The sequence below is a fragment of the Thermobia domestica genome, chromosome 9, assembly GCF_964235325.1.
Source record: "Thermobia domestica chromosome 9, izTheDome1.hap1.1, whole genome shotgun sequence".
NCBI lineage: Eukaryota > Metazoa > Arthropoda > Insecta > Zygentoma > Lepismatidae > Thermobia > Thermobia domestica.
This window is the reverse complement of record NC_137462.1, coordinates 157384766-157408260: the sequence shown is the minus strand read 5'-3', so window position 1 is coordinate 157408260 and position 23495 is coordinate 157384766. Positions and strand designations below refer to the sequence as shown.

Below are 23495 nucleotides of genomic sequence, written 5' to 3'. Positions count from 1 at the left end.
AGGAGGAGTAATGCAAATATCCCTGGTAACAAAAAGTAAGGGTTTTCTTCGCAGGATTTGAACCACTGCTTCAATTTGTTTTGGTTTACATAGCAAACGTAATACCACTCAGCCACCAAGTTTCACAGATTAGTGTGCTTATTAGTACAGAACTCACTGAGACAAGTACATTCACTGGTGTATGTGATAATACGTTGCTAATAAGTGGGTCGAATTAGGCAGCCACGAGAGGGTTGATGTTGTTGTGAACGAACATTTATTAAGAGTGTGTACAGTCCCCTTGGGATTCGATCACAGCTGCCATACGCCGTGGCATTGAATCCATCAGGCGAGAGATACAACATTGTGTGCAACACCCATCTTGAACATGCTACCATAACTCGTCAGATGTTCGTCCAGGATTGTTCGACCAGGTTTCCTGTAATACTTTTGCAACAGAGGCCCACATATTTTCAACAGGGTTCAGATCTGCTCCACGAGGAACCCAGTCAACTATCTCGATATCAGATTGCTTCTGCAGCCATGTCTGAACCACACTTGAATTATGTATCGAGCATCCTGTTGCCAATATGCTGTCATCTACACGAGCCTTTATTTCCGAAGCGTTTCGTCCAGATGTTCCACATACTTGTGGGCATTTAGGTGACCAAAAATCCTGTACATTACACCGAAGTTTTCAGCCTTGCACATCCATGCCCAGCAGTGGATTGTCCCATGTCCCATTCGACTTAAACGGGAAACGTATTCAGAAGCATACTTTTTACCAGAGGGTGGAGCGGTAAACACGTTTCGACTCGAAGTTTGCACTGAAAAATACTTTGTCTGTAAAAATGACCTCCTCCCACACACATGAAATATTTGCCTGTGCAAACGCCAGACGGTCAACCATGTGGTCTTCTGTTACCCGCGCTTTAACAACGGCCCCGTATGATCTCAAACCAAAGGATTCGAGTCTCCGTCGTAACATCACCTGGGAAATTGGTTTCCTCTTGTAACTAACTGTCGGGCAGAAATGAAAGGCTGCTCATGGCATTGGTCAATTAATCTGTGGTCGCCTTCGGTAGAGGAAACCTATTTTCGCACCAGAAGTAAAATGATTACTTAGGTGCTTCATTTAACGTCACGTAACAAGGCGGAGTTTCCTCCCATTGACAATATCGTACGCCCTCTGCTGGATGTTCATGAATTTTGTAACAAAACAAGCCGAGAGAAATGAGTTAAATTAAGGTTACAAGAGTTGATATCAAATCTGAATATTGTAAGCTAATAAAAAGCATGTAATAACATCTCATATTTGAAATTAATTTCGGCTTAAACTAGCTGCGACTACATTTAATTCACAGTAAACTTCTGGAATGCACACTATGAGTGTAGCTAAAAGAAGAAAGAAAGAAAAAAAAAACAATAAGAATGGTCGGAGCTCGAACCTAGGACCATCTACGTAGGAGTCCCTTACATTAAATCTAACGCACAATGACGTAAACGCGCTATTTTTTCAAGTCATACATTTGCATCTAAGTGACACTCTTATCATGCGCATTTCCATTCCTTAATATATATATATTTTCAAAACGCTAACATGTTTACGACGATTTGTTTCATTTTCTATTAGAACTTCGCAAAAGGTAATTTATGTCCAACCAGTAAGTATTTGGCACTACTTTATCAGACGGTTCTACCAAAATACAACTTAAAAAACACAGTAGTAACAAACTTCTACAGCCTTAAAAAGTGTTCCTGAACAAGAGCTAGTTTATTATGCACCCTGTAATTAAGCTATAAGAGGTCTACATTCGATGTCAGCGGCGCATCCACCGAGTAAACTTTTGAAATATTCCATTCTATTAGTTTCTCAACGTAGTTAAAAGAAAAGTATATGAATGACCGAGTAGAGTTCTCCGTGACTGAAATGGATAGTCATGGTTCGATAGCTAAGAGGTTCGTGGTTCGGAACTCGTCTCGCAATCTGAAGATTTCTAAAATTCTTAATTCTCCAGATCTTAAGATCTTTCTCTCCCTTCGCCATCATCTGATGCTCTAGAAAGAGTTATCCACCCTAATTCGACAACTGCCTGATGTGATTCTCGCAGTTCGGAAACTTTCCTTCTTCTGTTTCACAAAATCACAAATTTCGTCATAATATGGATGCTGTCGGATCATTATTTCTTCAATTTTCAACTTGCAAATGTAAATTATCCCTCCCTGTCTCCATATTTGAATCTCTCTCTCTCGCTCGCTCTCAATGTTGTCCACTATGAACGCACATAGCTTGGGATCAAATTTTCGATTCTTACAACCAAACGTAAGCGCTCAAGCAATGTGCTATTGTATCTCTATAGGTTTGTTGCTAAAAGCAGCGTCATTGTAGATTTTGTTCACAAGGGGGGGGGGGGAGGAATTCTCTGACGACTTAAGAGTTTCACTGTTTATATCAGTGTTTTAATATATATTAGATCGAACAATATGTGCTTATTAAACTCAAGAGAGAGGGGAATTACACCTTTCTGTCCTGCCCAAATGACGCTCCCGGAACATTTGACTTCTGTAAGACTGTTTTAAGACTTCTGAAACCTTTAGTGTCATTCTTTGTGATACTTATTCATCACGGACACCAGTACGAGCTGTAGTGTATCATCCTTGAAAATACAGTCCATGTTTGCCTGTACGCATGCTTACTTTTGTCCATGTCTTCCATGCCTCAGTTGCCTACACGATAGGGCCTACAGCGATTCTCGGCCCTGCAATCTCTGCGTACTCTGCTTGTTGCGGAACCGCTGCACCAACATCCATGACTGACGGTGTTCCCTTGAATTGGTCCCCGACGCTGCAATGGGGAATCTCCCCTTTTCCAGCTCTCACCCCACAGTTCGTACGTAAGTCATACGTAACACGTCATAGTACATACGTGTGTTTCACTTTTCACTGCCCCTACCATGTCTGCTTTGCGGAATCCCCTTCTTCCTGTATGGACTCCCATTGCGCAGTTCCATCTGCTCCATTCAGTTTGCACCATCAGTTCCCTTGAGTATGATTTTCTTTCTCATTTTGTGGACCGACGTCACTATCTCAATTCGTTGAGGAGATACATTCGTTCGGGAGCAGCAACACACATAAAGAGGTTAACAGTTAAAACTTTTTTCTTTTTTCTTTTCTTTTCTTTTTTTTTTTTTTTTGCATTGTTTTGAAAATTAAAGAAACGAAAAGAAGGAAGTGAACATTTTCCTTCTTTTCGTTTCTTTAATTGTTTTCTAGAAACTTTGTTCCTTATAGAACGCTTCGATTTATTGTTTATGACCACCAATGTTGTCAACAGTTGTCAGTTCGTAAGTTTAAGTTCTCTACTTTCCTTCAACATTTTGTTTGATTCTAAATGATTATAGGTTGCTGGTGTCTATGTATTTTGTTGCTGATTTGGAAATTCTAATTGTTTTCGGCAGTGTATAAGTATATCGGTGGTACCAGATGACGTGGTCCTTGTGCCAGAGAAGTCCAAGTTAAAAAAAAAAAAGAAAAAAGAAAAAAAACGTGTACTTGGAAGAGAAGCACAGTTAGTTTAAGGAAGGCTGAAGGTTGTCGAAGGGGGTTCAACTTCTGGTTACTTTAGTGAAAGGAGACCACATATCGGAATAATATAAAATAATTCTAAACAATATTTATTTAATATTACCAGTTTATTGGCTTCAATGATGTGAACCATAGACCCAGTCCACGTCACTAATCTTAGGATACTTTTTCATGTAAGACATTTGCACTCAACTGAATTGCATTGATTTCAATACAAAAGTAAAGTATTTACAGATATTCTCATAATAGCCTGTTTTAAATTTTATTTTAAATTTCGGTACTGACGGCTTTATCAACCAAGTATTAATCAAATTAACAATTTTGCTGATATTTTGCACTAATGTATGCTTCTAATTACCTCACGATATTTCTTTAATAAAACTAAAATTACAATATTATAGAAATTGACCTCATTTCTCCTTCTAAGGAAAGGAATTTTAAAAGTCTGTAACTTGCGGTCTTAATTTTAATGAAGTGTGTATTTACTGAATTTCGCGCCTTCTTAAGCGCATCCTCACATTCGGTATTTTCTGAACAAATAATCGGAAATTTGAGTATCAGTACAGACATCTCTCTTCTTCTATAGGAGAGTAATTTTTGAAATCGCAGAAACATGTTTTCGGTTAATTTTAATGAAGAGTTTATTCCCCTAGTTTTATCTTCCTAACTTCAAGGATTTGTGATATATTCTATTCTTAGTAAAAAACTATTTGAACCCTCATTCACTCTTCTATGGGACATATATTTTTAAAAATCTTTCCTTAGCCCTTGCTTTTTGACAAAGGAATATTCTGTACAAATCCACATTTTTTTTTATCTATAATAATTTGAGTTAGGTATTGATGAATAAGTCACTTTAATCTTTCTTTCTTATGATAGTGTAGATGTATTTATATATATATATATATATATATATATATATATATATATATATATATATATATATATATATATATATATATATATATATATATATATATATATATACATATATATATATATATATATATATATATATATATATATATATATATATATATATATATATATATATATATATATATATATATATATATATATATATATAACCCTAATAAATGATTCGTGTTTAGTTTTGATATTTTCGTCCTATTTGAATTATGTTGTAAGCACTGAATCATTTAACATTTTTCTTAAATCATTTTTTATTACACAATTCACATGTATCTTTTACAATACGTTTCTACTACGATTTTCGCAATGGCTTTCTTTACAAGAAAAGTAAAACATATGGTGTCCATACATTTTCAAGAAAAAATGTGACAACTTTGTCCCTCAGCACGTGCAGAAAAGACTTTTGTGGTCACTTGTGGTTATGCTTGCGGAAGGGGCTGTTTCTTACCAAGGGTATGGGTAAGGGATGTTTATCAGTGGTCGCAACTTTAATTAAAATTGTATTTATTTTTTTAAAAAAACTACAAAAAAATCGATTTAAATCACAAAAATCAACAAAAATGATTTTTATGAAAAAAAAATCGTGATTTTTTTCCAACTCTGCTATAATACATATAAAAGTCTCTATTAAAAAGTACATAAACTGATGGATAATCATCCCATTAAGACAAATATGAAACTCACGATGCCACATTAAATAGCGTAAGATATACTACGAAAGTGATTATTGTTGAATTTCACATTGTATGAAACATGCAAGGATAGTCTGCTGACCTTACATTATAAAATTATACATGGAATACCATAAAGAATTTGATAATAATTTAAATCAGCAATCTAAATAACAATAATAAACTTCAAATAAATACGAAATGCATCAGCTTAAACGTAAAACTAAAGAAGTGTCAAATAAATCTGTGTAAGTGAATACCTTATTGTATGAACCAGTTTCTTCCATCTCCTCCTCCATAAAGAATTGAGCTGCCGTACTCCTGCGAGACTCCATCTCTCTCTCTCTCTTAATTACTTTACTGTAAACATAAAATAAGAATCGTAATTAAATAATGAGACACTAAGCGTTAAAGATTACCAAACACAGTGATGGTAACAAATGAAAAATGTGAGGTAACAAACGAACACACATATAGATCAATTTCTCCACATTCAATATATTCTTCCTTACATGCATTTTTTCCCTTTTAAATAATTTCTCAATGAATATCACCAGATCTACCTTTGTACCACGGAAAATAACCTATAATCGTGAATTATTTCGATCAATTCTGTGATCTTGGTCATCATCACAACCGCTTGCATAACTTGATAATTAATTAGTCATTATTGAGGTTGTCGCATGTAAAATAAACAAGAGAACACGGAATTTTTTGAGAAAACAACAGTTATCGGTGTATCACTTTCTGCTCCCATAATTTCTACATTTACACACGATAACTTTGTTTGTTATATGTTCTCCTTTCAAAGTTACAAGAAACAAGAAACGTGGCTGTTCCTTGTAACTAATTTTTGAATGTCTTAAGAATTTATTCTAGTGAACTTAAGAAAAGTAAATCACCTTATGCCTCCGTATTTATTGGATATTCCCTTTGCCTCTGGGAACGTCATCAGCACCATTTTTATTACTGTATCGCTGGATCCTTGCTTTTACTTTAATTGAATATTTCCTTACTCTCTGGGAACATCATCTGAGAAGGAAATATTCAATTAAAGTAATACATACGGAGGCGCAAGGTGAGCCAGTTTCATTATGATTATGTGCCCTATAGCTTCTGTAAGAAGATATTCTAGTAAATTTAGTTTCCTGATTTGAAACTACTATGTGGCAGTTATTTTTTAACATATAAAAGTTCTTGTAGCAAAGTGATCGTGTGTGAATAATGATATTATCCGTGGTACTGGTTATGTAATATGTTCCTTTAACTTCAATTAATAAACTTTTCAATAGATTATTCAATTACAGTAGATCGATTTTGATGTATTTTCTTACCTTCAAGAGTATACAAGAAAAGGTATTTGACTACTATTTGCGACTTTATTTCTAACCACATACTCCATTGTGGTTCGAACCCAGGATCATGTGCCTGTGAAACATAAGCGTTAATCTTTGACCAATGCAGTATAGCAGAGTCCTGAAGCCCTCAGTGGCTAGAACATGTGTCTTTGATGCATGTAGTCTTAATTTCCGATGCGAGAGCAGAAAAAATTAAATATTACAATCATTTAGTTTCATTAATTCCCTGTCTCCTTTAGTCTAAAGGGCACTAAACGGAACATCCCTAAAACGCTAAACTAAAAAGAAAAATATGTATTCGATGTTTAAAAGACTCTTGAAGAACCAGCCAGACACGTGTAAAGAATTAACATTGTATTTTGTTTCTATTTTGGTACCGCTATGAATGTGTGAAGTGACCTCGAACATTCTAATAACTTACTGTCGATTTTAGTATTCAGTGTGGAAAAAGGGCTATATTGAATAAAATATATATAAAAAGATACCTGTAGAACCGAAGTTCTCCACCAGTCTAGCTGTTGAAAGTACAGGATTGGGTGCCTTTATCATACTAGGAGTACAATAATAATTTTAGGTTTCTTAGGGTACATTAAAGATGAGTGTAAGTAAATTTGATAGCAGCGAGGCTATATGAGACGTAGAACTACGGCTTAACGTGGGATGCGAATCATATAAGCTTCCAACAAAAAACGAACTCGGGTCTGCCGCCCTACAGCCGCATACGCTATCCACATAGCTATGAGGGAGATCTGAAAGTAAGATAATTTTACCAAACTGAGTCAGATGGTATCAGGTTAAGTACTTTGTGTGTATATTAAAGTTAAAACGTGAAGGAGAACGTAGAGATCATACTGGAAGACAAAAGGATAGAATGATTGAATGTGTGGCTGAAATAGATATTAGTTAAGAATCTGTCTAAAATATAATTTTAGAAGATATAGATATAAAAAGATATCTAAAATATAAGAATCTGTCTAAAATATAAAAATCTGTCTAAAAAATATAGCCAGTTACATGTTCAGAAAGTGTCCGTACGATGGGTGCTACGGCTGCTTACTCATTTTTAAAAGAGAATTTGAGAGAAGCTTCAAGGAAAATGTTGGATCGCCGTGAGCGTAATGAAGAGGATTTATTCGGCTGACTAGTCACAATAGATAAAAGTTGGGTATACCAGAAACAAAGAAAATGAACAAGCAATGGAAATATCCCTCCTCCCTCATATCTACAAAGGAAAAGGTGCAAGTCTGCCGCCAAAGTGTTCTGTATTCTGGGACTATAAAAGGATTACATGACATTATCTGCCAGGTCAAACTATCACTTGTCAATATTATTCTCATTTCCTAGCTCGATCACGAGAATAATTCGAAGAATGCTAAGCAAAGCAGTGCTACTATTGGCACATAATGCACCAGCTCATTCAGCCAATGCATCTATAGCGAACACCAGTCCACATATTTTACCAGACCTAGCATCAAGTGATTTCTTTCTTTATCCAGAAACTAAGCGTCCACTCACACGACGCTGCTCTAACATACGGGATTATGTCACTTCTGAAGTAGGAATGTGGTTTCATGCCTAAAGTGCAGACTTCTATAAAAACGACTTACGCAAGAAGGACCGCTGGCAAAAATATGTTCCAAAGCACGGTGACTACGTAGAGAAGGAGTAATGCCATCATGGTCTCAAGTTATTTTCTTGCAGGTAATTGAACGATTTTTTTATACCCACTTATACTAGTCATTACTGTCCTGGTTTATAGTACCAAAAGACGTCCGAATAAAAACCGATAGATGCTTCCTTGGTGACACATGTATGAATTATTAAAAATGTATTTTTACTATAATTTTCAACTTGTTTCTAGAGAAAGTGTCCGTAATATGGAGGTAAATAATACCTATAAAAGACAGTCCGTGCCCGTACTAGAGTGTCCGCTTTACAGAATTTTGCAAATATGTTTTTTTTTTTTTTTTCCTATTACAATGTTTGGGGATTACAAAAAATGTCCGTTAGCAGAGGTTTCACTGTATTAATCTGCTTAGAAAGACAGACAATTAAGGATAACACAAGACACCTCCATTTCAAAGTTAATTGCGTTGTATGGGAAAAGATGAATAGCCACTCCAAAAGATGGCAGATTTTCTGATCCTCTCTGCTGCCGTGATCCTCAATACTGACGCCCGCAACCAAGAATGGCATACGTACTTATGTCAGGTTATAAGATTAATGTAAGGTGATTTGAGTTCAGCGTTTCGTTCAGCAGTGAGGTTATATAAGACGTGGGCCTACAGCTTAACGTGGGATCCGAACTACACGAACTCCCTCCGGGAATCGAACCCCGGTCTCCTGCGCCGCAGGCATGTACGCTATGCACATCGCCACAAGGGAGCTCATATATTAATAAACAGTTGAAATTTTATTGTGCTTCCACTGCATTAACAGCGGTTGGAATTAGTACCTAGCAAGACTTTGGGTGCGGCGGCAATGAAATAAACATTACAGAATTATATATCGGCCCTTTTGTAGGGGACTTGTAACTTTTGTAGCAGCTTAAGGCTGTGTCCAAAAGTGCGAAATGCACACTTCGAGCATGCATACTCAAAGTCTACAAATAGAGTGCACGCTGAATAGTGTACACTTCATCAGATTAACTATTGGTCTGCACTTCATTCCAGCGCCTCATCGTGGTGGAAGATGGAATATTGATAACAAAAGAAGAGCGAATTTCGCGTGCTAGAATTTTTTTTAATTTTATTTATTTTTTATGAATGACTTTCCAGTTCTATTATATCGTACAGATTAACAATATAGAGCAAAAATAAAAGGACTTAGGATTTTCTTTTATGTATGCCAACAGTTTCAGCTTTGTCGTACCTGCAAATATTTGTCATTTTGGATCTCTCACGTGGAGCGGAGCATAAAGGCAATAACAATATATAAATATGTTGTGTTACATGCACACTTTTGACCTTTTGACGAACACTACTAGGTGACGTCTGTTCAGGAAATAAGCGTACTTCAAATGCGCACTTGTATCTTTTGGACACGGCCAAAGAATATTCAGGCGAAACTGAAATACCTCGGACGAAACATGGAAAGAAAAATATGCGAGATAAAATACTTTATAATGTAAGAGGAATCCCTATGTAAAAAAATTTAGGCAATTATCTGTACACTCGGCAAATTAACCGAAGATACTTTGTGATTGCAACCATCTCTATGCTATTCGCTTGCTTCGTACTTCTCGCTCCAATACCCTCTGCAGATAACGATAACAATCCCTTTGTATCAATATATTTGGAGCAAAGGTGAAGCCAGTAACATAAAACAAAATTTTAAGCCATAAAAAAAAAGAAAAAAAATCCATGAAGATTAAGGCCTCAAATTCTGGACTATACGAGTTCGCGGATTGATGCGATATTAGGTAAACAAGGAATAGAGCATAATATGACAGTGTTTCAAACCCACTTCTTATTAACTAACCGAGGACATATATGCCGATGTAATGGAGGGAAATACAGACATATAGAGCGGAAATAATAAGAAGGAGTTGCATCTGAACTGAATGTACTGAAATGGCGCAAAATTTTGGGTGCCATCCCATTTTTATGTGCGCGTGTGATGGGGGAGGGGGCGTAAATTTGTTAAAATCCACGGAATATGTTGCTTCATTTCACAATAGGACTGCACAAGTAATGAAAATGCATCGGGATCATATACATGCAAGCAAGGAAGAAAGACGAAATCTAAAATGTGTTCTTAACCACTTAGTATTCCATAAGAAAGATATGATGAAGTGAAGTGCTATGTCAAAGCAATGTACAAATTGATCATACAAGTCTCGCAAAGCTGTGCAACACACAAGGCATGCATAGTGATGGGCAGTGGGAATATTCCCGGTTTTTTTCCCTGACCTATAAATTCCCGGGAAGGAATTTATTCCCAATTGTTTACTTTATCTTCCAAATTATAAGAACCATATGGCTAATTACTTCATTTTAATATATTATTATTTACTACTAGGTTTTAAAGATTTTGGAGGTTAAAAATTTACAATTCTTTGGCTGTACTTTATATAACCAATAATATGATTTTTTAAGTTCCATTTGAATTTGCACTAAAAAGTAAGCTAATTGTTTATTTTGGGGGGCCAAAACTAGCAAAAAGTAGGATGATTTACGGGAGAAATGAGTTGATAGTGATGTTCAAGTAGTCATGAAAGTATCGAACACAATTTTTTAGGGCAGTAGGGGATTTGTACAAACCGTAAAGATAAGTGGAATGATTTATGTGAGAAAAGAAAGTGAACTGTTGGTAACGAAGATATAAAACAACGTGCCATGCCGGGCTCTAACCCGCCTTCACTCGCTAACGCTCGCTCTGCATTGCTGTCTGAATTTAATGTTGGTAATGTAATTTAACGTATGAAACCATAAAACAACCGCATCGGAATAGAATATCGCAGAAAAGTAGGTGCAAAAGCTGGCCCCCAATGCTAAACAATAGCCAAAATTACCAAAGTACTATTACAAATGATGAAGAGGAACCATTTTGTAAAGTAATTCAGAATTAAGTAAACTTATGTAGAAATAGAGATGAAGTACTATTAATAAACCCTGAATCACCGTTAGTAATAGACGTCGGTCTGTCTCCTCTCTCTGACTCGAATTTCCGAAGAGGTACTCGGACTTCTCTTACATGTGAATTAACGCACGAAATTTCGAGAAATGGGCAGGAGGAAAGGTCGTGTGTGGCAATGTAACATGCAAACTTATAAAGATAAGAAAGTATCTTGCAAATATTGTGAACATACATATTTATGCGCAAATGTTGACAAAATTGTTTATAACATTTAAAAATTTAATATGTTTATAATATCAGTAGTAGAGTCAAGTTTAGAAAAGCCACTTACATGCAAATTTAAACTGTTTAGCGGTTTAAAAGTATGTGGACTTACTATACCATTTTTGAAATATATTTACTTTCATAGGACCCTACTGTAAATAAATATCCATTTATGCGTACACTCTAAATATAATAGAATATTAATAAAATAACATAACATCGTTCAGAATATACATTTTAAAGACTCCTCTGGGGACAACAGTAATAATATGCTGTGACATAAAAATTAATTCAACTTTGTAATCATAATATAGTAATAGAATGCAATTTTCTTTCTGATTGTACATAAATTCCCATTTTGGGAATCTTCCCGGGAATTTACCCATCACTAGGCATGCATTTTATGCCATATAAAATAGTATTCCACTATCCTCGTTTATGTGTACACTGACTGTCGCTAATGCGCTTGCTCTTTATGAACGTACCCCTTCGCTACGGCTAGGACCCCTGTGCAGTGCTCCTGTCCTGACTCAGTTAGATAGCATTCGTGTTTTTAGTGGCCAACTAGCACAAGTGGTTCATGTTTTATGGTAGGTAGTTTTTATGCTATATGTCTACTCTGTATTAATACTCTTCCTCCTGAAGGCAATATGCAACTAGTAATGGAGATCCTCATGTAATGGATAAAGGGAATGCTATAAGAAATGAATTTTTCACGGACTTAAGTATGCACTCATAGAATAGGATAGCACACACAAAAAGAATTATTTTTGTATGACTTGTAATTTTTAATATCTCAAAGACGTGTATTTGATAGGGGACACGGTAAAAATGCACTTTGAGCAGAACATTCACAGAAACCGATTTACCTAACTTTACCTAATAAAGGAGGATCTATTCCTCTAATACCATATCCTGTGACAAGCTCACTTGTTCTGTTCAAAGTGCATTCTTACCGGGGGCACCACACCGAAATCTCCTGTAAAAGTTCATTTACGTAATACTGTCAGGATTGATTGTTTTAGTAATTTCATAGTGTGTAGTTTGCAACACTTAACAGTAGGGTTGGCTCGTATAAATCAGCTGGTTCTTCAAAGAAACCAACTGGTTTAAACCAAGAAACGAAAAATGTTCGTAAAATTGTAAGTGTTTGTAAAATCTTGATGAACATACATTTGTGGGTTATTACGTTTCACTCCGGTATAATATTCGTATCATATTCAGACCTAAAATCCCCATTCATTACTCAAGAAGATTATACTACAAAAGCAACTCTTGTTTTTTTCTTTATATGTAAGTTTATAAATGTTTCTTTGTTTATATATATATATATAGTTTGTTATTATTGTTATGCAATTGCAAAGAAAAATTCTAAATATTGTTTAGTTTTAACAATGTTTACTATTGATAAAATACATCGAAATGTTGCTTTTTTTGGGAGGGGGGCATACAAACCCCATGAGAGGCATTTACTGAAATCAGAAGTATCTTTTTATGTATAAGTGGGTCAGAGTCACAGTGGACTCAAATAATTCGTAACTTTATTTACTTTTCTTACTGATATGCAAATTAAGAAGTTGTATTTCTTTAACTTGCACTAATAAAAGTCGTAGTTAACAAACTTGGAGTAAATTAGTACTTCTGTACTATGCAGTATTTTGAAATTGTCCACATGTAATACTGTATAATAGTTTCACTTGTGTAACTGTTTATCTTTTTGTCCTTCAGAAATGACTCTTGACAATTATATTAACAACTATGTAAAGATCAGTACAACGTATTTTTATCAGGAGTCCTTCGTGAGTGAGTCGGCAGACGTATCGCATCTCTGGCCAATTAGTCCCAGTTTCCAGCTCAAATGGAGGACAGTTTCTCTCGGATGTAAGCCGAGAAGCGGTTTGAATTCCGCTTTAAGCTTACGTGACCCCCTTCCAGCATAACCCGGTTGTTGCATAATAATACCAAGGCGAAACAAACTTATAAATACATAGAGCTAATTTTTTAAACCAAAAAACCGAGTTTCTTGGTTTTTTCAATAAAAACCATGGTTATTGCCAACCCTGCTTAACAGTTGGAAGGTACTAACTTTGCGCTGCAATATTATGTTGACTATACGTATGAAGAAAAAGGAAAAGGAAGTATGAAAATAAGAAATATTAACAGCGAAAAGTAAACGCCGGAAACAAACTAGAAGTAACTGCAGGTAAGGTACTAAATTAACGACAGGTAAGTAGTAATACAACGATGAAAACAAGCTCATGTGTCTCTTATCCGGGGCCGCACATCTGCGGAAGATTAGTCTACCGCATGCCATTTTTATGAAGGACTATTACCGCCTTTATATCATATAGCGGGATATTATCAATCTACATATAGACGTACATTTAGACCCTACACAATTACGAACATGGTAAAGGCACGGGTACAATAAGGGGGACCAATACAAAGTTAACATAACGTAACCTGAACCAACACAAAATACAGAAAATATACCCAAAAAGTAAGAAATTTGAGTTAAGTTTTAAAGTTGGTGGTAATAGTTAAGAACAGCTACTTCTCATCTCCCGTGCACGAGGATACATCTTACTGTTGCACTACCTAAACACCCTAAGTACAAGGGCAAGAACTCAGTCTATTACCTACTTTTTAACATCCTAGATAGTCAATGAATAATGCCTGAAAGTATGGCGTTTCTCGTCCTTCCCTAAATGGGAAGTACGGCTCCTTAACTATAACCGCAGAGGGAACTACTTGGCGCAAGGTTACTTCATGGTAGGATTACGGGAATGTAATGAGCATTTGTTTTGTAAACATGGCGGTGATAATCAGAAAAATCTAGGAAAAGTGAGTAAAAGCCATGGCTTAATAAATCTAAAAATAGACTGTATAAAATGCGATAAGCAAATAACTGTAAAGAAACGTGGAGAAAGTTATACCTGTCAATATAATGGTAACATAACTAATATGGTGGCAAGGTTCTAGAACACTGGTCCCTATTCCCATTTAGTTTTACTAAAGGCAGAAAACAACGTGCCCTGCGGGGCTCTAACCCACCTTCACTTGCTAACGCTCGCTCGGCAATACTATTTGAATTAAATATTAAACTTTGATATAAAAAGCACCAATTATTATGCCTTTAGCCAAAAACTAGGCGGACCACCAACTTCGGAGTAAATGCCGAAATTTTAACTTTAAAAAATTCTGATTCACCAAATCAAAAAAAAAAAAAAAAAAAAAAAAATGCCAAAGGTACTTTCATACTGGTAAACATACTATACAAGACACGTAAGATCAATTTCCTTATTGTAGAGTTACCGAATAGGTAAATACATAAAAAGAGTAAATTCTCAACATTTTAAATGTGAACAAACACTAACCCTATCTACATACTTTTGTAAGTTATCAATAATAATTTATTCACTTCCTTTATATACCAATAAAATATGACCATAAATATGTATACGAGCCATTCAATGGAAGTTATTGACGATAAGGTCGAGGAATATCCTCATTGGTCTTGAGAACAAAATTATTTTTACCTTTTCTATTAACAAAAGCACTGTATTTTTATTAACATTTATAACAATTACACTCAGTTCAAAGCCTTAAGTAAGTTTTATTCTGGTTTATACACTTCTTCACCGAACATCATGATAGAAACAAAACACAATCGTTTTAGAAAGCGACGGAGATGGATTTTTACACTGTTGCCAGCTCCTATCCGCAAAATCTCGCTAAATTCAGTTCCGAAAGTTGCTAAAATAATTATTTTTTCGAATTTAAGCATGAACATTCCCTTTTTCTGTGTAATAACATAAAATAAACATGTATCACGTGCGTAAATATAATCAGAGCTCTCTTGTGGTTAAGCGATAAATGTACACGCCATTCCTATTGGTGTTCAAGGTTGATTCACGATCGCAGTTGTCATCCGTTACTCGAAACTCTGCCAGTCTGCCGACGCAAAAATGACTTCACTAGGAAATACGTTTTTTTCTTTTATTTTTATTTTATTATTATTTTTTTTGCTAAAAAAAGGGTTGCAGGGGCAATGCCCCATTCGAAATGACGAAGGACACCCACACAACGGAAATTGGATTTCGGTGGAATTGCTTGAAATCTTGATATGTTGTAGATATGGTTCCTAGGAAAACGTCTCAATAGGCATAACCAAAAGTCACTCACCGTTTGGCCAATACAGGGCCACTTTTTTGAAAACAACCGAAGATAACGACATCCTGGATTTCGTTAAAAATGACCGAAACAGTGGTATGCCAGATACGAGGGCCACTATTTATTTCAGCCTAACAATGTAAAAAACAGTAATTTGACATTGAAAATTGATTTATTGTTTTTCTAAATATTCTCCTTTATAATCAATACACTTTTGAATTCGTTCGAACCATTTGTCAAAACATTTTTTTCCAATCTTTTTAAGACACTTCCATAATATGGTTTTTGAACGCATCAACTGCTTCTTCCGCCAACGATAATTATAGTCCACGCAATTTATTCTTGACATTCCGGAACAAGAAGAAGTCATTGGGTTCCAAATCAGGACTGTACGGCGGATGATTTTGATACAAAGTCACATAATTACTCCGTTTGTTATTATGTCTGGCGTAAATGACCACCAACGGAAGCTATATAAGATTTAACGACCTTCCAGATTGAATATTCTTGAGGACTTTTTCAGGTTTGCTTAGAATGTGCTCAGCATCATTTTGGTGCATATTTTATTTCTATTGCAATTTGTTCAAGGTAAAGTGTCTTTTTTACGTACGTTGACTGGACGAAATGGAAAAAACTTCATTCAATCAATATAGCTTCCAACATTCAACCAGCAAACTTGTTAGAGTGATGCGCTAAGTTAGGAAATATTCAATAGTAAGCGTTGGAAACACAGATGGGTGGAAAAAACCTGGTGCAAAAATTATCACTGATCATAGTGAAGAAGACAAAACAAGACAAGAGTTGGCATTTGGGATTGGTAGGATGGCGTAGAATGTTTTACACAATAGAGCGTTATGCTCTTTAATTATTTCATTTTAAATTTGAAACACAATTTCAATTTTAGACACAATTTAGTGTATTGCATTTTTTATAGTATTATACATAACTTTTTGTTTATTCTACGTTTCTGCCTTCCTTCTTATTTAACAAAATAGTGTGGAAACAGAAATACATGAAACAGGCCAATTCGTCAATTTTGGAACGGGCCATCTTCTACAATTATAATATCAACAAAAAGTTGAAAAACAATTATAGTGAAGCAGTCAATTGGGCCACAGTGATGTGACTTTGTTTTATAAAATCTCTCGCAAGGGAGATGAATAGAATAGAGTTAGCATTTTTGTGGGACATATGCTAAATTATCAGAATGTGGTTCCTGTGCCGGTACCAGAAAATACATAGTTTTCTTTACTAATATCGATAATTCATACTAAGTACTCATACCAGTACCACCATTCTAATATCAATATTTGTAGGCTGCATGCAGTTTTGTGTAGGAAGTGAAACGTATAAATATTGAAAGGAAAACATTGCACAGAAACATTTTGTTCATAGGTTGAACATACTTTTTGTATGCTGTGCAAATTATCTCCACCTATGGGGTTACTTTGCACCAAAGTTTATATTTCAATAACTACTAAATAAACTCAATAACTGGTCATACTAAATGTTTATTAATGCACTTGTACAAATGTTTTCCTTATATATCTAGCTATTATACGTTTAAAATACAGTATTTTAAATTTTTGTTTGTAAGTTACATGCGATTTTCTTTAAAATTCCTTAAATCTTGTGCACTATAAATTATGCATCTTATGGTACTGGATAAATTATGCATCTGCATGTTATGATTATTGTCAATCGTTGCCAATTTTTCAAATAATTTCAGAAGATGATCTTCCGTCAAAGTAAGTAACATGTTCACAATTGTATAGTATAACATGCTTAATTATCATGTTGTATACAGGGTGTTCATTTATTATATAGTCAAAACCCACTGGTGAAATCCTAACACCTTAACAATAAAAAAAAAGTTCATATGAACATAAGGATAAAATCGCGTTGTTTCAAAGTTTCGAGATGCCAAAATCGGGAAAATTGTAACTTTGAGGCTGTCTAGCTCGAAAACTATGGGAGAAATCAAATGTCGTTAAAGAACTATTAGAGCAAATAGTACACTTTCTATCTAAATAACCATGTTTCAGAGTAGGGTTGTACCGGAGCACATGATTTTAGGGAGATGTGGAAGAGCGGAACCTACACTGTAGCTCCGTCTATAAAATCCTCTAATAGTTTTCGAGCTAGGCAGCCTCAAAGTTACCATTTTCTTGATTTTGGCATCTCGTAACTTTGAAACAACGCGTAGTAGATATCCGGGCGGATAGACGGCCGAGTCAGGAAAAAAATTATCTTGTTTTCCTAGAATTCGATATAATTTCCTGGAATTCGGAGGCAAGTTTCGACAAGCCTTTAGTTGTTATGTTCATAGCCTTTTACGGCTACCACAGAAGTCCGTGGGAAAATTTTGGTGTTAGAAACCGGGTGTTGCTATGCTCATAGTCTTTTACGCCTACCAGATGTAGAAACAAGGTGAAACATGTCTTTTTCGGCCTTTTAGGGCTACCATCAGCTATAGGCTCATGAAAAAACATACCTTTTCTAGTCGTCTTGTATTAGTTAGCTAATTTGGATTCCCAAGCCCCGCCCCCTCCCGTAAAGACTCTTGGACGACTACCGGATCTTCATCAGAGTCCTTTCAGTTATCACGATTGAAGCCTCCCAATTGATTGTTTTCAGCCTAAAACTGTAGTGTGTGTTTTGTGATACCGGTCCTTCTTATTAAAATAGGTAAGTAAAATATATATATGTTCTTTCTTCATTTAGTTATAAAGGCAGTTGAAAGAACAAATGTATTTATTCATAGTTCAGTTCAGGTTCTAACATTAAAGAAAAACAGACACATACATACATATATATGAATGTCTGTTTTGCTAGTATCTTTCTTTTTCTGTTTGCTAGCACATTGAACTCCATCTTAAAATTGTTTAGTTTCAAGAGCAACAGATAAGATAACATTGTCAAATGTTTTGATGACTCGTATTGCAGCTAGTTAACAGACTGACCTACAGCCCTGCTAAACGAATAATGAAAGGTAGAGTACATTTAATTGTATGTTAAATAATATTGTGCTTGGGAGAACCCCCTGGAACATCGAATCACTTCACCTTTAAGTAATGATAATAGAATAAAAAAAATGTGGAACGAGAGAAAGAAAAGAAATGAAATCTGAGTTCTATAGTTATGACTACTAGACTAGTGGAGGTGGAAAGTGACGATGGGAAATGAGAAGGTGGAACAGGATATTGAACCTGGGACCCAGTGGGAGGAAACGGAAGAACTCCCAAGGAAATCCATTCATACGGTGTTTGTCCACCATAAAGTTCATTTGTCTGGAGCAGAATTTGAACACGATGCCTCACGCATCACAGGTGAACGCTCCGGGAGAACCCAGAGGAAATCCACGTACACGGTGTTTGTCCATCATAAAGTTCGTCTGGTGGGAACAGGATATTGAACCCGGGACCCAGTGGGAGGAAAGGGAAGAACTCCAAAGGAAATCCATTCATACGGTGTTTGTCCACCATAAAGTTCATTTGTCTGGAGCAGAATTTAAACACGGTGCCTCACGCATCACAGGTAAACGCTCCGGGAGAACCCAGAGGAAATCCACGTACACGGTGTTTGTCCATCATAAAGTTCATCTGGTGGGAACAGGATATTGAACCTGGGACCTCCCATGCACCAGAAGTGAACGCTTTATCAGTGAGCCACCGAGGTCCCTGATGAAAAAAAAGTATAAAAATATGGTAAGAAACACGTCCACCGAACTAAGATGCACTGCAGACAGTGTATTTACTTTGCGTTTTCGTATTTGATTGAGATGAAATTCTAACGTAAAAAACACATACATATAAGCGAGTCTGTATGATGTATGATGCTTCTGATCCTGCACGTTGATTTCTGAGAACATGATAAGATGGAATTCCTGAATGTTTTCTGACTCGCATTGCAATTAGATATCAGCCGACTTAAGAAATGTCTGGTGTTTTAATTTTGATAATGAGCTCCTCCGTGGCTAAGCGGTTAGCGTACGCGCCTTTGGCGCGGGAGACCCGGGTTCGATTCCCGGCGGGAGCTCATGTGGTTTGGATTCCACGTTAATCAGTAGGTCCACGTCTCATATAGCCTCGCTGCTGAACGGGACGTAAAACTCAAAATCAATCAATCAATCAATCAATTCAATTAATTTTGAGAATATCATGCCTTCATGTCTGTTTGTTTATTTGTCTGTAGTATGTTCTCGGGGCCAGCAAACATTAAAGGCGCGAACAATGAAATCTTTGAGTTTTACGTCCCACGTTTATGCCAGCTAGGCTAGGCGTGAACAATGAAATGAAATCTTTGAGTTTTACGTCCCACAATTATGCAAGATAGGTTAATGGGAAATCTTTGAATTTTACGTTCCATGGTTTGAAATCTTTGAGTTTTACGTCCCACATCTGTGTCTGCTAGGTTAATGAAAACGGTAATGATGAGAAATGAATGAAATGTTGGAATGAAGAAAGTGGAAGGAAACAGGAGAACATCGAGGAAATCCACGTACACGGCGTTTGTCCACAATAAAGTTCACTTGGCTGAAACAGGATTTTGAACCTGTGACCCCCCATGCACCATAGGTGAACGCATTACCACTGAATCAGCGAGGCCCCCTGCCGAAAAGGTATCAAAATTTGGCCATGGTCTCAGAACAAAACGAAACGAAGATATGTGTGTATTAACCATTGATAATATCATATGATAGTTTTAAATAAATTGTATATCTGTCTGTGATCTGGGGAGTCAGAGAAGGGAGCCAAAAAAAGTTATCAAAATTTGGTCATGGTGTTAGACAAAGAGGTGGCGTTTTGGGGAGTTCAACCCGGGACCCATGCATCATAGGTGAACGCTCTACCATTGAGCCACCGACAACCCCTGATGAAAAGGTATCAAAATGAGATCAGAAACACCACAACCCCAACCCCGCAACAATGAAATAAAATCTGAGTTTTACGTCCCACGTTTATGACGATTAGGATAATGGGAAATCTTTTAAGTTTTACGTCCCACAGATATGTCGGGAGTTCAACCCGGGACCCATGCATCATAGGTGAACGCTCTACCACTGAGCCACCGACAACCCCTGATGAAAAGGTATCAAAATGAGATCAGAAACACCACAACCCCCACCCCAAAACAATGAAATAAAATCTGAGTTTTACGTCCCACGTTTATGACGATTAAGATAATGGGAAATCTTTTAAGTTTTACGTCCCACAGTAATGTCGGTTATGCTAATGGAGACGGTGATGATGAGAAATGAATGAAATGTTGGAACGGAGAAAGTGGGAGGAAATTCACGTACACGTTGTTTGTCTACCACAAAGTTCACTTGATTGGAACAGGATTTTGAGCCTGTGACCCCCACGCTCTATCACCAAACAACCGAGATCCATAAAAAGAGAGAGAGAGGTCAAACCACAACACTCATGCAGGGTCGCTGTGTTCAATGATGATACTCTGAACTCAATAACACATCATCTAAGGGTGTTGAAGTTTGGGGGTCTCCAGGGTTGATATCGAGACCCGTAAAAATAATTTTAAATGATCGATATTAGTGTCAAATACATAGTTTTCGGGGTCGCTGTGTTCAATGATGATACTCTGAACTCAATAACACATCATCTAAGGGGGTTGAAGTTGAGGGTCTCCAGGGTTGATATCGAGACCCGTAAAAATAATTTAAAAAGAACGATATTAGTGTCAAATACATAGTTTTCGGGGTCGCTGTGTTCAATGATGATACTCTGAACTTAATAACACATAATCTAAGGGGGATGAAGTTGGGGGTCTCCAGGGTTGATGTCGAGACCCGTAAAAATAATTTAAAATGAACGCATTAGTGTCAAATACATAGTTTTCGGGGTCGCTGTGTTCAATGATGATACTCTGAACTCAATAACACATCATCTAAAGGGGTTGAAGTTGGAGGTCTCCAGGGTTGATATCAAGACACGTAAAATACTTTAAAATGAACGATATTAGTGTCAAATACATAGTTTTCGGGGTCGCTGTGTTCAATGATGATACTCTGAACTCAATAACACATCATCTAAGAGGGTTGAAGTTGGGGGTCTCCAGTATTGATATCGAGACACGTAAAAATAATTTAAAATGATCGATACTAGTGTCGTGATAGCTTTCGTAGTCATTCAGACATCATACCATGTTAAGAGAGAGAGAGAGAGAGACAGAGACAGAGACAGAGAAATATTTCAGTTTAACGTCCCACAGATATGCTCCTTACGTTGTAAAACGGACGATATTGTCAAATACATATTTTTCGTGGTCGCTGAAACTCTGAAAGAATAAGTATAAAATTCACCTACAGAACGTTTATACATTAGACAATACACTTGAAGCAAACTGTGAACATGCATTTGTTTCACTCCCGTGGAATACGAAAAAAGTTACAATTCATTTTAACTACTTAAAAGGTATGCTATTTTTTCCCTTGAAATTTCCAGTTTTTCCATATAACGAATTGAAATCTATGTATATATATATATATATATATATATATATATATATATATATATATATATATATATATATATATATATATATATATATATATATATATATACTGTTTATATTTATAAGTAACGAGATGCATTTCTTTTTTATTTTAGGTTGAATACAAATAAAAGATACGTGTAATCCTTTCCTAATCATTACTTATATATATATATATATATATATATATATATATATATATATATATATATATATATATATATATATATATAACCCTTTTTATTTATTCGTATATTCTTTTAAAGCGCTTTTATTTATATTCTATTTGAAATAAGACTTATATATCCACTATTTACATATACATATTGGAAAATTTTTGTTTTGCATTACGTATATACATCCGGGGAGAAAAATGGAAAACAAGTGTACGCAAGAGCTATTAAAAGAGATTACTGCATTTATTAACGACATAGAAGAAGAAGAAGAGGAGATTGTAGTAAATAAAGAGACGCAAGTTCTTCTAAAAGAAATAAATGCCGTAAGCATTTTTGCCGATCCCAAACGCTTCAGCATTCTTGCCAATTTGATGTCGAGAACATAATCCAAACAACCCCTGTGGGGCTTCTAACCCGTTGCTACTACTACTACTACAACTACTACTACATTAGCTGTGGATCTATATAGTACAAGGGCAAACGTACTATTACTACATTTGCTGTGGATCTATATAGTACAAGGGCAAACTTATTTTAATGAAAGAAGTTTAATGAAAATTTTAAAACTATGATCGTTAAATCACTTTCTGAATATTATTTTAAATCTTATTTTAACGAAAGAAGTGTTATAAACATTTTTAAAAGTAGTAAAAAAACTGTCCGTAGGCAGGATTCGAACCCTCGCCAAAAACATTTTCCTTACTAGCATGTTACGCTAGACCACTCGGCTAACAGAGCCGAGAACAATTCTCGTTTACTTTGTTCTATATGTAGATCATGTCTTGTGATATCGCATCTGTATCGACCAATCAGATCAGAGGATATGCTGAAACGTTTGGGATCCGCAAATATGCATGCCGTAATCGGAATAGAAGAAGATGATCATCATGAAAGGAAGGAAGAAGAAGATGAAATGAAGAAAGGTACACAAAAAGAAAGAGTACTCATAGAAAAAGAAGAGATGATCATCAATACCGAAGAAGAAAGAGATGCAGCTAGTGAAATTCAAATTGCAGAAGAAAAAGAAGAATATGAAGAAGTATTAGAAATATTGGAAAGTGCAGGTAATAGAATGATAACAGAACAAGAAGAAGAGGAAGCATCCGACCGTATTGCCCAAATTAAAAAATGGTTACAAGAAGGAGCAAAAGAAGCAGAAGACATCGAAGATAAGACAAAAGAAGAAGAAGAAGAAGAATTGCTAAATCTAACGTTCTCCCAAATAATAGGAGAGACTTACAATGAGGAAGAGAAGAAGGCAGAAG

General features: G+C 35.8%; 1 protein-coding gene across 1 annotated transcript in view; it reads right to left on the bottom strand.

The window, feature by feature from the left end:
- The window catches only part of Sym (symplekin scaffold protein), an 83094-nt gene extending 68021 nt beyond the window's left edge, over nucleotides 1–15073 (bottom strand). The window contains exons 1-2 of the mRNA XM_081772057.1: nucleotides 14908–15073; nucleotides 5429–5528 (exon numbers count right to left, since the gene is read on the bottom strand). Of these exons, the coding sequence (XP_081628183.1) occupies nucleotides 5429–5503 (75 nt within the window). The 5' untranslated portion in view covers nucleotides 5504–5528; nucleotides 14908–15073. The remainder of the gene's footprint in view (nucleotides 1–5428; nucleotides 5529–14907) is intronic.
- Between the last annotated feature and the right edge of the window lie 8422 nt (nucleotides 15074–23495).